We start from the raw sequence: 14,726 nt of genomic DNA on the forward strand, positions 1-14,726 counted from the left end.
AGAATAAACATTTTCTCTTGGAATACTTAGAACAATTTATCACATATTACCTCATATGATAGTTAATCATATGTAAATCTTTTCTAGTAGACTTAAATATTATATATTTCTAATTATTTTTGATATGTCATAGAGAGCTTCGGGCCATGGTAAATTGAAAATGATAAAATTATATTTTTATAAATATTTTAAATTAATTAATATATTTTCTTACCTCAGAACGGTATAGGGATGGTAGCAGTCTATAGTATGGTATCTGTGGTTTGGCCATTAACAAGGACTCTTTTTTTTTTAAAGGCTCACTTTTTTTTTTTTTTAAAATACATTCAACCTCTTATTTTTATTTTTGGCCTCACCATGCGGCTTGCAGGATCTTAGTTCCCTGACCAGGGATCAAACCCGTGCCCCCTGTAGTGGAAGTGTGGAGTCTTAACCACTGGACACCCAGGGGATTCCCAACAAGGATTCTTCAATGCCTCAGCATGTATTACTTAATACTTTGAGACACAAATTATATAACAATTATTAAAAGGCTAGTTTAGGTAAGGAGCTAAGTTAGTGAATGACCCAGTCAGCCACACAGCAGCCACATTTCAGTGCTGTGCTGTTGTCCTTTGTGTCCCATTCCATATGCAGTAATTCATTTTTCTTTCAGAAATGTGACCATAAAACTTGAGCAACAGTGACGCTGTGGTGTGAAAAATACGCATCAAAATCAGGCTGATTTGGTGGGAAAGTGATTTGAGAAGAAAATCAAACAGCTGTAGAGACAATTACGTATTTAAACTTCAGCGATAGCTGAAAGTCTTGGCGTATCCCTCAGAATGTCAAATCACTACTTTATTTTGTATGTAGAAAATACTGCATCCATGAAATAATGAAGGGAAGGCCAAGTATCAAAATAATCTTTGACTCAAAAAGAACTTAATACCAGAATCTCAGCGCCTCAAGTTCATCTAGGCCAATTCCCCCTCTTCCCACCGCTGGAATTCCCTCCATGTCCCTTACATTCACAACATGATGCCTCAGAGAAGTCTCTATGGGGACACATTGGAAGAGGACGATTCGATCACTGCCACTGAATTGTAGTTTTTCTAGAGGCACCAATTAAACAGTAATTACTGTATTGAAAGAAAGTGGCCTATTCAACAGGAGTTTTACAAACACACCACTTGCCCACACCTGTATAAACCACTTCGGATACAAATATGCATTGTAGGATATTATTCTTGGACCATACTATCCTTCTCTCAAAGCAGCTTCCTTAAGTTCTGCAGAAAAAGTTTTGAGGTCTATTAGGAAAACATGTGAAACATTCAACATATTCATTTGCTTTTAAAATAACAAAATGTTCACTTAGTTCAAATAATGCACTCTTATTCCAAAGCACATCTTCCCTACCAGCATGCTAGGTGGCCTTTGAAGTATATTAAAATTCCTTGCAAGAACGGGGGAAAACTCTACCAGAAGAAATAGATTATATCCTGCCAGGAGTTACACATTACACATCCCTGGACTGGCATTTAGAACTTCTGGTCAGAAAGGTCTAGAGGTCATGCAAAGACAATAGCTTTCACACTGGCAAGTCCTAGATGGAGTGTCCCATAGAAACAGAGGTTTCATCTTGCTTAATTCTAAAAGCAACTGTGGTCTGTGATGTCAAAGGATAATGCCTAAGTCCTTGATTCCTGAAGATGGACAGTGTATTATGAGGAATTATTTGAATTCTGACTAGTACTGTAAGTGATGTTAATGAAAATAACACGTCTCCGTGTGTGTGTGTGTGTGTGTGTGTGTGTGTGTGTGTAATTTTATATCCAACAAAGCACTTCTATCCTCAAAAAGATGTTTTTGTGTTTTTAACTGGGTATAAACAGTGAAAGAAATGTAAATTACTTATTATGGTCATGAAATCGTTTATGCACCATTAAAAGATACACCACAGTGATGTTCCTGGGCAATTCTGAATGCTCACCCTAAACCTACCCTATTAGTCTCACTCTGATATAAGAGCCAAATAAACTTTCAAAGCTCCAATCTCCAGTTCTTGGGCATTTGGTTTATAAAATGCCTCTTGTGAAAAGTCCTTCTTTCTGAACTACTAATTAGTGGCATAAAGATGTAGATGAGTTTAGGTGGTATGACAGGGATCAATTTCAAAATCTGCATTAATTTTCATACCGAGGCATGAACTACAGTGGGCTGGTAAAGGGGCTTCATTTTTCTACTCTGTTATTATGTTAGGTACCGATCTTATTTTCTATTGTCACCTTAATTTCACTTGATTTCCCCCCTTATTCTAGAAATGCACAAAACTGTATTTTTTGTATACCTACCCCGACCACTTTCTATGCAGGAAATAAATCATCAATATATAAAAGTCATATTAATTCCGTCCTCTAAGCACGGGTATAAAGTGACGTGAGTAATGAAGACAAACGCATAGGACTGTGAACCTCTAAGTTCAAATCATAAAAATCAGAAAGGCCTCAAAACTAGAAGTAAAGTTAACTCTGATCCATTTTTCTTAATGTATTGAAACTAAAAGCCATTGTTATTACTAGGGATTTAAGAAAACAGACCTACATAGATATTTCAATGACTGTGGATATTAGCTGTAATGATTATCACATATTAACTATAAATACTGTTCTTATCAAAGGAATGATGTACATTTTAAGCCTGAGTATTCACATCAAGGCCAAATATGTATGATTCTGAGTTGTGGGATTGGAAAAATAAGGCTACAGCTTCAGATTATGGAAGAAGTCTTATTTGGGCCCAGATCACAATTTGAATGAATGAGCCAGAAATGTTTTGAGAGATGTTTGACCTCATAAGGTCTTAAAGACTCAGAAACAGTTTCGTGTTCGGTACTATGTCTTCTATACCAGCAGTTCATAGTGTGGCTGGGGGACCTCTGGGGATCTCCTAGATCCTCTCAGGGAGTCTGTTAGGTCAAGACTAGTTTCACAATAACATTAAGACAATGTTTGCCCCTTATACTCTCATTACCTCATGAGTGTACAGTGGTATCTTCTAGGGGCTACTTGACATTGGAAGGTATAATTTCTCCAACAGCTAGTAGAATTGTTGATTTGTGTATTTTTGCATTTAAAACATTTCTCAATTTTGATTTCTAATGTGGAAGATATCAACAGATAGTAACCCACATAGATCAAAGCCCTTTGTGGTCTTCAATAATTTGTGTCAAGGCATCCTGAGATCAAAGAGGTGGAGAACCCCTGGTCTATCCAGTAATGCAAAGAGAGAATACTGTACATTCCATGAAACCCTAAAATACGCCATAAAAGAAACCTGGAGTCCTGAAGGATGTGCTTAATTGCTTAGTTTCGTCTGCTCGCCAATGGGCCACAGGCCACCACTGCTGGAGTGTGGCGTTCTTTTAATGAAAGACATTCAAGTGACCAGCAGGTCAGTAGCATTAGAACCTACTAATATAGTACAAAAGTGGATTTGTTGCAAACTTTTTTCCAGGAACGTTAGATAAGAAGCCAGTCTCTACAGAATCTGTACAACTCTGATTTTAAGCTACTATGAATTCTTCACAGTTTACATACTAATTAACAGCATCATTTAGGTGTACTAGCCATATCCTTTACAATCTCACAAACTCAAAGGACTTATCCTTCCATACCTATTGCAATAAGAATATTATATTTTCCAATAGAAATTTAGGTTACTTTCACGAAGTATACTTTTAAATAATAGTCTAACTTGGTCTATCTTCTATATTCAATTCACAAACAGATGTGACAGAGTAGAATTCTTTTTTGAAGTGATGAAAAGTAATAGAGCAACTTTAGCATTGGTGCATTGACACATTATAACACTTAAATAGCATCACCCATTCTTTCATGTATATTTTATCTGACGTCCTTATTTGCTCTTTGTTCACTGGTAGGATGAAAGCTGAGATGATAAACTGTAAATTCCTTATTTTGATACAAAATTCACATAAATATGGCTTCCTCAGAGCCCAAGGAGGTCCAAAGCTGCCCCAGGGTCCACAGCGTGGGATGGGAGATGAAGGAGTGGGTGGGGCTTTGGGTCCCTTAGTCCTGCCTCAACCACATCAATCACATCAGACCCTCTTCTGGTTGTTTAGGGAATTCAGTACCAAAGGAAAAAGAAAATCATCCCCACCCTATTTTAGTCTAAATAACTTTACTGATAATAATAATGCTGACAATAATGAAATAATTTTGAATTCTAATCCATTCTCCTCCAAGGGCACCAACAAGATCTAACAAAGGCATGTTACTCTTATATCATTCCATCTGAAAAATGAAGATACTTATTAGACCCATTTTTCAGATGAAGTAAGAGGGGGAAAAAAAGACTTATTTTCTTTTCACAATAAGGGACATTTCTGGGTTAGGATCCAGGTCTCTGACTGACACCAGTCTATTGCTAAGAATAATCAAACTGACCAAACATTTCTATTATATTTTAGAGTTTATACCCTACATTCAGACCTGTTATTTCATTTTTACCTAACAACAGCCCTGTGAGTGTTACACCTGTCTATTCCTTCTTCACACCCGAGGTTCTGAAGCATTTTGGACCAGTGCAAGGTCACACATCTAGCAAGTGGGACATTCAAGGCTAAAAAGTCTTTGGGTGCCAAATTTGCAACTATAAGGCTGTCACTAAGTAATAATTATTCTGTTACGTAGAAGAAACACAGTGGATAAGAGTATAGCTTCTTTTTTCTCTTCCCTTCTCCCTTCCAATTTTAAGCCCCTCAGGACAACAATAACCTGGACATCCATCCAGCTTGTAGCCCAGTGGGAACAGGACATGAATAAAACAAAGTTTGGGAGAATGGGCCCTGACAAGTGAGGTGAACGATCCTACAGTCCAGTAAACCTGACCCCTAAGTCTATCACACTGGGTCAGAAGATCCAATTATAGGCCTGTTCTAGTTCTTTTTATGATTGACAGCAGCCAGGGGCAAAATGACTTTGGTGTCTGTTAATCCGGCCTCTAATTTTCCCTTTGCCCCAGTACACACAAAGCATCATGGTGGCCCAGGGTGAGTGATTCCGCGAATCCAGATTTAAAACGCCCTTGTTTCCTATAAGAAGAGCAACTGAGTTCAATGCCAGCCCTCCTCATGGGGATATTACCTGCAGCTCTGTTTGGAAGAAAAACTTCTGTGGACATTGTGTGCAGTCATAGATCTTGTCTTCTTGTCCATGGGCAGAGAAAATATGCTGCTGCAACTTGTTTGCTTGAACAAACACTGCAATGATAAAAGAAGAGTGAACTTGGGGTTATTTTCATTCCGAAATGCCCTCCGTCCATGACTCCCTGTGAGCAGCTGCAGACGGGGCAGCATGAATGGCATACCTTCTGGGGGTGACCACTGCCAGGGGCCTGGGGGAGGGAGTCACACGTGCTCATGCTTGGGTCTCTGGCTTTTGTTAAGATGCACTCTACCGGGCACCTAACTGAACCCAAACAGCTCCAAAGTAAAGGTTTATCGAGGCCCTGCCCCCCATAAATCTTTTAAAATGAAACTTGTCAAATGCACAGCACTGTCTGAACAGAAATGATTCTTATTTCTCAGCAACCCATAGGTTAAGAAATCACAGATGCCAAAACCCTGTTTACTGTATTTGCCTAAAGTCACAGCTACCGAACAGTTCTCTATTTAAATGTGTTAATGCTAAAAATTATATCCCACAGCTACTCTGGGGCACTGTCTATAAATGTGTAACAGAACGGCAGGTAAAGTCTCTTTGGATACTTTAAGATCAACTCAGCCTATACACTGAATGCAAGGGTTTCAATAATATAAACATGTTCAATTTTAATGACTACAAAACAAGGCCCTAAGACTGTGTAACAGTTTACCTAGGAGACATACTATTAATAATTAAATTGTATATGCCAGAGGCAGTGTTTGGGTTGGCAGAACTGACTTCTGATGGATGCCTGGTGCACTGTGACCTAAAAAAGTTTGCATCTACAATATTAATCTGTATAGGCAGGGAAAGGATTTATTAAAGATGCTGGCATTTGACTTTGACTCTAATCATTAAAATTATTCTAATTGCCAGCCTGCCTAAAATATTAGAATATTGTTCTTGTGAGTCATACATTTTAATCATATTTCTCATTACCTTAAAAAACTGCTCAGATTTCTTCTCCCCCCCAACATGCTTTATATTGGAAGGTTGTTTTTTTTTAAATTGCTTTTTCTAAAATTACTTCAAGATACACTAAAACAATTCAGGTCTGTCAGCACAGGAAAGGCAGACCGTTCATGATTAATGCATTTTTGTCTCTTACCTACATCAACCAAAAGAAATGGGGTTTTTATACTGATCTGCAACAAATCTCTATCTAACTTCGCACATTTTATGAGGCTCCTGGCCACAACATGAAAGGGCTGTTTTACTAGGGGTCTTAATCATGAGGAGATCTATGACCCAGTCCTCCTTATGAAGACTTACTAGGAGCTTTTATAAAGAACCCAGACTCCTGACTCATTGTATTAAGACAAATACTACATTATGGTGAAAACATAATATATATATTTTAAATACAAATTTGGAGGAATCAAAAAATAGTTCCAAAATAAGGAGTGGCTGATGGAATTATTGAACGAAGAAGCCTCACAGGCAAATGGTAAAGGCAGAACCACCAGCATAGTGTGGTACTACTTGTGCTAACTGTGTCGGAACATGGCCTCTCTCTTTTTATTACAGGACAGAAATCTACAGGCTGAATGCAGTGAAGGTTAATACCAATGCTTTGGAATTTTACACCGCAAACCAGGAAGTCACTTTTGAGAGGAGATGTTTTTGTTTTGTTTTGCCTTTTCTGACAAATAAGAAGGAAACATAGCCTTGAGGGGTTTGACCGATGAGCCCAAGACACAGGCAAAATTATCACAAAGGATCTTCCAAAATAACTCTGTCATTGTCGCGGGAGCAGCAGAAACGTGTGTGATCATATTTCAACCCCTATGAGCTTCAAATTATAGTTTCTGATTTGCAATTTTTCTTTTTGCTGCTGCTGCCGAAAACTATAATGCTACAACATCTCATAAAAGTTTCTTCTTAAAAGTGTAAACTTATATCAACTTCTGTTTTAAAAATCCAGTGACACAGGAAATAAAGGCCTCATCTAATGTGTTCATTTAATCTGTTTTCTAGTTCAAAGAATTGGGGGAGGGTTTTAATAACGCCTTTATATTTCATAGAGGGAGTGTTATAAAATTCTCCACGTTTAAATAACAGACGTGTTGACAACACGGCTGTACTTCTTTTAGTCCCATGTCTTATGATGAAAAAGCCACCTTTGCCTTGCTAACCTTTTAACACCGAGAGGAGAAAAGTGAATGAAACGTGGATGTCATTTTACAAATGGAAAAGTGCAAACTTCTGAGAGAACCTGAAATGCCATTTGTTCATCCTGACAGCTAACCTTCCTGACCGTCTGAGCCTCTAAAGTAGGTGGCAATCGATAATGCTAATCAGCAGAAATCAGACGTCTTCTTCCCAAATTGAACTGAAGTCAGATCTGTAAAAGGCCATAGCAGTGGGAAGTATGCCCTGGTAGGAGAGACAGGATGTGGCTGAGAAACTCTCCAGAGTTTTCCAGAAATAATCTTCCTACCTGTAAAGCAGACGGGACACTTGAAGGTACCGCCCATCCCTTCGAAGCTGTGCTCGATCAGGTGGCACTGGAGTTTGGCAGGCGAGTCGAAGGTCTGGCTGCAGAGTTTGCACTCATGGTTCAGTCCTTCATCTGTTAAGGAAAGTGCGTGAGCAGAGAAGTTGACACCCATCACATCGTTGACAGATAGTGAGTTAACTATAACCGCATACATTAAACTCTTTCCAGCCCCCAGTATAAATGTGTAGTAGTATATATGGTGACTTCACATTATTTATGAATTTATATCCATTGGAAACATTTCTGGAATTTAAAATCGAACGATAACCACAAGGCAGGTTTTATCTTGGGGTAAAAATGCGTTTTATTAAGCTTTTAAAAGTAAAATTGGTGTGTCAATAACGAGGCATCTCCTTTTCTCTAACTAGCAAGATTTTATGGGCTGTGTATTTCCAAAGTCCTGAAATAAAGGAACCATAGAAAAATGAACAGCTTCTCCCAGGGCCTCTCATCTGGTTTATCTAGAAGGTTCTAGAGGTTTCTATTACTAACCATAAGGTTTTTAGTGGTTTTCCCATTGAAGACTTCCTTTCTCTACTTCCAAGATTTTCTGGCAATTTTGAAATATTATTAATGCTCATAGTGTTTTATAAATGCTCTTTTTTCTTGCTTGAAACTCCCAGTCCCCCATATCTTCTCAGTTCATTGCTCCCTTTATTTTGTAAGACAGTTTCGGTTTTACCCTCAGATCTAGACTCTGCCTGTCTTTCTCCAAAGGCACTTTCATGAGCTCCAGGCTCACTTTTGACTAGTCCTGGAGTTTTCTTTGATATCTCAGGAACAGGTAGAAAAATATTTTGATGTAATAACAATTGCTAGATAAAATGAAAAGTTTGTGTTATAGACAGAAAACATTATTTTTTATGTTGTTTTCCTCATTAAAATGTTTACGAGGGCTTCCCTGGTGGCGCAGTGGTTGAGAGTCCGCCTGCCGATGCAGGGGACATGGGTTCGTGCCCCAGTCCGGGAAGATCCCACATGCCGCGGAGTGGCTGGGCCCGTGAGCCATGGCCGCTGAGCCTGCGCGTCCGGAGCCTGTGCTCCGCAACAGGTGGGGCCACAGCAGTGAGAGGCCCGCGTACCACCAAAAAAAAAAAAAAAAAAAAAAAAAGTTTACGAAATTATACATTTTAGGATTATTCTAACTTGTTTCAATTTGCAGTCATAAGAAATGAAAACCCACAGCACTAGAACGAACAGCCTAACACTTCTTTGGTGCTCACTGTGTTCCAGACAGCGTTGTTCTAAGTGCTTGCAGACATGAATTCATCGAATTTAACAACAACTACTATTATTCCCATTTTACAGATGAGGAAAGTGACGCCCAGAGAGTTGAACTGATTTTGCTCTGAGTCGTAGGAGCAACACTTGGTGGAACCAGAACTTAAACCTAGGCAGCCTGGCCTCAGGGTCCATGACCTTAGCAGACATGCTATGGCATACACCGGCTATTCCCAAGACTCTCATTAGGAAAAGCAAGGGCTAGGAGGCTTCAGCTTAACCTGAAATGTTAGCAAGTTATACTTTTATCTTCTCTTATTTGCAAAGATTAGAAATGCTACTAAGGACCATCTGTGTCAGATAGTCTAGGTCTAGGGAATGAAAGACATATTTACACTGTAGGGGTAACGAGTCTACACTCCAAAGTTATTTCCTTTTACTCAACACCACATGCATGCAGAAGTTCTTCACCAGTTGATATTACTGGCAACACAAAGGCCCAATTACAAAGTGAATTATTATTAGCTAACTAGGAGTAAAATCACTCTATTTGTATTCCTAATCTTTCTTCTCACGCAAGTATGAGTCTTTAGAAGCAGAGGATTGGAATTTGTAAAAAGAGAAGCAAAGCACTAATTAAGCCACCCAGTACTGTCTACATTTCACAGGAGATAAAAACCTACTCTGTATTTGGGTGGCACAGTAAATTCCTTGATTATAATTATGTAAGAAGGAGTTTAATTGTGCATACTGACATGACTAGGGGTTATACAAAAAGCTTTAGGGATTATATAAGATCAAAGGTTTTTCATCTGTTCCTTTCTCTCTCTCTCTTTTTTTTTTTTAATCCTAAAGGCACCAAAATTTTTCTAAATTTTGGATATTGAATAATATAAGAAACACTATTTATTGTAGGGGATTGGGTCAGTAAGTGAATCGTCAGAAATACTTGCCAAATTTAAATGTTTTCTATTTCCTCAGTGCTGTATACCGTTATTGTGATGGTAAGAAGCTTCCTAAGAGTTCTAATTTCATCTTTAAATTATGTGCTTTGCACAAGAACCAAGATGTGGTCTATGGGTGTGAGAAGTTATACACATATGTTCCAGAATTCTTAAACTTGCAACGTTTGTCAAGGAACGTATATAGGCCTGGTGGGTTTTCTTGGGGATGATGATTGACTGTTACATGAATGTAACGTAAATTATGCACGTTAATGTGATCTTCAATGTGATGTCATCTTTCTTGACTATGAGTATTTTGTTTGGAAAAATAATAGAAGGGAAAATAAATAAGATATATTTGTATGAGTATAAGGAAAATGTCCTCATAGATTTTTATTTATTTCCTATCCAAAGAACAGAGAAGTTCCATCACAAAATGTTAAATAATCAAAATTTAGTCCAGTGAATTCACAAAAAGGTGACACACGCTCATAAAGTATTTATGCATTATTAGTGCAGACTTCTTTCCCATGAATTCCATGCTTTGTGAGGGCACCGATAGCAATGATAATAACAATAGCACCCAGCATTTTCAGAACTCTTTATAGTTTAAAAGCACATTGTAATGTTGAAAAAAACGTTGGACGTTCTATCTGCCTTTTATTTCTAAGTTACATAGAGGTCTTTTCCAACAAATAACTTGTCCTAGTTATTTGAGTAGGACAGAAAATATATCTGAATTATTACACAGCAAATGATAGATAAGCAAAAGCCAGGATGCTCCAACCTAGACAATGGACATACCCACCCATTTCTCTCACTGTTGTTAACTTCTCTGCTCATTTTCCCATGTTCACACTTACTTACCACCAAAGGGTCAAATGATAATGAATGAGAGAGAGAGGGGGACCCAAAACATGGTTACAGCTGGTTAATAGAATTTATTTTGTACTTTTAAAAATTGAAGTGGGGGGGATAGAGAATAATGGCAAACTAATGAAACTTATTTATAATAAGAATTTCAAAAGTTTATACTTAGTCTCTGTTTAACTCAGCTATCATTCATTCTATATTTGCATTGTGTGGCAAAGGGCAGTGTCTTAATTTTCAAAGAATTTCGAAAACACCCTTAGTCCTGGGGGGTCAAGCTCAGTTAAGCTCTGTTTCCTTTAAAAACTGAGCTTCCCTCCTTCTTTCTTCCTATCTGCTAGGTCCTCAAGAACAGTACAGAGTAACCATGGTTTCCATTAAACGTCCATGTTCATGAGGTGCACTGTCAACACCTCCAGCTTCAGGTCAATTTAAGCCTTAGACTCAAGGACTTTACCCAGGAAGCCACAACTCTCACCTTGTTTCCTAAAGGTGCCAAAAGTTTAAAAAATTCCATCAAAGTAACCATTTCTGCTCTCTGGAAAGGTAGCAACTGACAGTAATTGGATAATAATACAGTCTGACTCATTTATTAAAAAGAGATTCTGAGTCAACTGATTTAACAACCATTACAATATTCCATTAAGAATATAATAGGCTAGTGCAGCCCTGTTTTTTATTAAGAGTTATAGGTGGCATCTATGGAAGAAACTTATAGATTTGTCTTCCTTTTTTTTGCTTATCTATCTTCTTCAGATTTTCTACAATAAGCATAATTTACCTTTATAGGTTACTTTGAAAATTAAAGAATAAAAAAACACTGTCTTTTCTATACCCTATTAATAAAGATCGATTACAACACTGAAATTTTGAATGCCAAAAGTTAGACAGAAAATGAGCAATATTATGAAGTACAGAAAAACTCCAATTCTGAACATTAGACTGAAAAGTATTCTAGCCAAATACATGTGAAAGCAGAAACTAGCACATGGAAAGAGAGAGAGAAACATCACAGTGTGTATTAACCCACTGAATGAGAAGAATATGGAGCTTTCAATATAAACCCATACCTTTCCAGAACAAACAGAAAACCCCTCTCTCTTGTATCCTGGTGCAGGGGACCATGCATGCCGCCAGCACTGTGGGTCCAATGTCAGGAAAGGCAAGAGTGAAGCTCTTACCACTGAGAATGTGTTGGCAGCCAGCAACTTCCTGTCCTGGTCAATCACTTTAAAGCATGACCAGAGATGGTTTGGGTATAAATGAGAACACTTCAAAGCATGACTAAAGATGGTATGGGTATAAGTGAGAAATAATGTCATATGTATGTAAATTTCAGCTAAAATAATTATTTCCATTTGTTAATCTTCATTTAAGTGTGAACATAAATGTAAACAGGAATCAAGTCTACATAGAAGAGACTGATGCTAATGTAAATATTTACTCTAATATTAAATGTTGCAAAGGAAAGAATCTGAATGCATAATTGCAATACAACCTCATGGCCTTAGAAGGGAATGTGATAATCATTTACTATAATCATGTGCTACAAGAACAAAATCTGTTTGTCTAAGGCCAGTTCAAAGGGGAATGATCATTTCTCTCTCTCCAATTTATAAAACCTGGATGAACACAACTATTAAGCAGTCAGTTTTGTAACAGAAAAAATAATAGTTACCATTCGGGTGCTCAAGTGCAACCCACGTTATAAGCTCCAACACGGCAACTGTTAGCTGAACACAAGACACTGACATTTCAATATAAGCTTTAAACAAGAGAAACCCTTCAAGCAGCCTCTAGACTCTGTGTCTCATGTTTATACTCCTTTTCCTTCAGTAAAAACAAAAATCTAGAGCAGCTACAAGCAAATGTTCAGTGGTTGACTTACATGTAGCTGTTACCCAAGGAATCACTGGGGGACTCCTAATATCATCTGATCAACACTGCAGCCATCACTAAGGACCAATTTGTAACGGTTTCTAAGTAGAACTCCTTCTCTTACTTACCCTCGAGACTGGACAGAAGGGTCCTCCAGCCTCTTCCACTGCATAAATCTATAGGCTAAAGTCCAAAGCTAGAAACCCCTCCTGGTGCATCACCACGTGGCAGGGGCCATACTTAAAAGCTCTGAACTGAGTGAGAGTAAACTCTGCCCTCAGAATCCAAACAGAGGAATCAAACGCCCTGCAGTTGCAATTTTTCCAGTTTGAATGTGTGTACCACTGTATCCTTATATATATTTTGAAATCCAAGAAAACTATGCCCTAAACCAATTCCCAACCCCCAACCCTTTACTTTGCTTCTCCTCTTCCCTGAGTTAATTTCCAAGCACACATTTATAAGCTAGGGGTCTGAGGAGTAACAAAGAAAAGCCGTACATGACAAAACTCACCCCTTGGCTACACTGGCTCACCCTAGAAACCAGGAGTAGAAAAATAGGCAGACTGTACTGCAATTTACCATGCACACAGCCATCACATCTTTCTAGGCTGTGCTCAGGCCACTGTAATTTGTTGTGTTATATACACCACATATTTCACAACTGTAACACAAACACACTGAAGTGCTAATTTGGCAATGGGGAATATTACTCAGCCCTCGAAGTCGGCCACTAGATTAGTCATTAAGCCCCCAAAGTAAGGGAGCATTTGAAAATACTGAATATTGTGTGAACCTTTTCCTCACACTAGTTAAAAAGTTTTGCCCTGGGCTTCCCTGGTGGCGCAGTGGTTGGGGGTCTGCCTGCCGATGCAGGGGACACGGGTTCGTGCCCCGGTCTGAGAAGATCCCACATGCCGTGGAGCGGCTGGGCCCGTGAGCCATGGCCGCTGAGCCTGTGCGTCCGGAGCCTGTGCTCCGCAATGGGAGAGGCCACAACAGTGAGAGGCCCGTGTACCGCAAAAAAAATAAAAACAAAAAGTTCTGCCCTATCCTTCTGAACAATTCAACATGAAAATGAATGTTGCCTGAAGACTGTCACAGCACTTTCTTGGATTTTTCTCAATGGCAATATGAGAATGTCTGGCACTGTCAGTATTTCCATGCCACATAAGAGAGAAGTAAGAGATATAAGCATAAGACTCCCAATAAGACAGGAAGGGCACTGGGAATCCCAAGAGTAAATGAGGATTGGGTACCTTAGCTTTGTCTGTCCGTACACAAAATGTCTAACCCTTAGGTATGTCAAGAAAAGCAAAATGATAAACCTCCCCTATGCTTCGGCCAGAATCTTATTTCAAGGAGGCCTACAAGGTGCAGGTCTGCACTGAACCCAGTTACTACCTGCTTTTGGCCAGGGGTCTAAAGACAATGATGTTTTTGCACTTTATAAGCAGAACCACTGATCCTGACACTGTTATTTCCTGTCTTGAACTTCTCATTATCAGCAGGGCTGGAGCAGGAAATGATTCAACTGGGGTAGGCTGCATTGTACCCAGCAGATTTTAAAGAGCCCAGGGGCTGCCTAGAGCCCCATAAACATCAGCAGCTTGGAAACTAGCAGGCGGTCCAGGTGGGTTGGGATGGGAGAGGCAGGCAGTGGGATTTTAGATGCTCTGAGATGCAATATTGTCCAATTCCTTGGCTATTATTATCAGTTGTGTTAGCAGTTGGGTAGCAGTTATTAGAATATTCTCACATAGGAGAAAACATTGGAAAGCTGTTCAAACAATAAACAATAAAACAAACAACCCACTGAAAAGGTGGCTTTCCTCCACCTGTAGGGACTCCGCAGCGATACTTTGGCTCAAGTTCGGAATCAGGGCTAAGGATGCAGACTGAACCTGACCAGTATGTAGGCACCTCCAGGTCTGCATCCTTCTCTTCCCTTTTCTCATCTAAACATGGACCCATAGCTGAAGTCTCAGAGTGTGTATCATACAGTGCTGGCAAGTAGCTTTAAAGGCAAACATCTGGGGTTCAAATATTTTTATTAAAACAAACAAATAGGGCTTCCCTGGTGGCGCAGTGGTTGAGAGT

At 38.9% G+C, this 14,726-nt stretch overlaps 1 protein-coding gene across 1 annotated transcript in view; it reads right to left on the reverse strand.

Moving 5' to 3' along the window:
* The window catches only part of ZNF521 (zinc finger protein 521), a 283,654-nt gene that overhangs the window by 21,093 nt on the left and 247,835 nt on the right, over nucleotides 1-14,726 (reverse strand). The window contains exons 6-7 of the mRNA XM_027127642.1: nucleotides 7,654-7,785; nucleotides 5,154-5,269 (exon numbers count right to left, since the gene is read on the reverse strand). Coding sequence (XP_026983443.1) covers nucleotides 5,154-5,269; nucleotides 7,654-7,785 — 248 coding nt within the window. The remainder of the gene's footprint in view (nucleotides 1-5,153; nucleotides 5,270-7,653; nucleotides 7,786-14,726) is intronic.

This window comes from Aethalodelphis obliquidens, unplaced genomic scaffold, assembly GCF_003676395.1.
Source record: "Aethalodelphis obliquidens isolate GAN/ISIS:26980383/991018 unplaced genomic scaffold, ASM367639v1 scaffold32, whole genome shotgun sequence".
Classification (NCBI taxonomy): domain Eukaryota; kingdom Metazoa; phylum Chordata; class Mammalia; order Artiodactyla; family Delphinidae; genus Aethalodelphis; species Aethalodelphis obliquidens.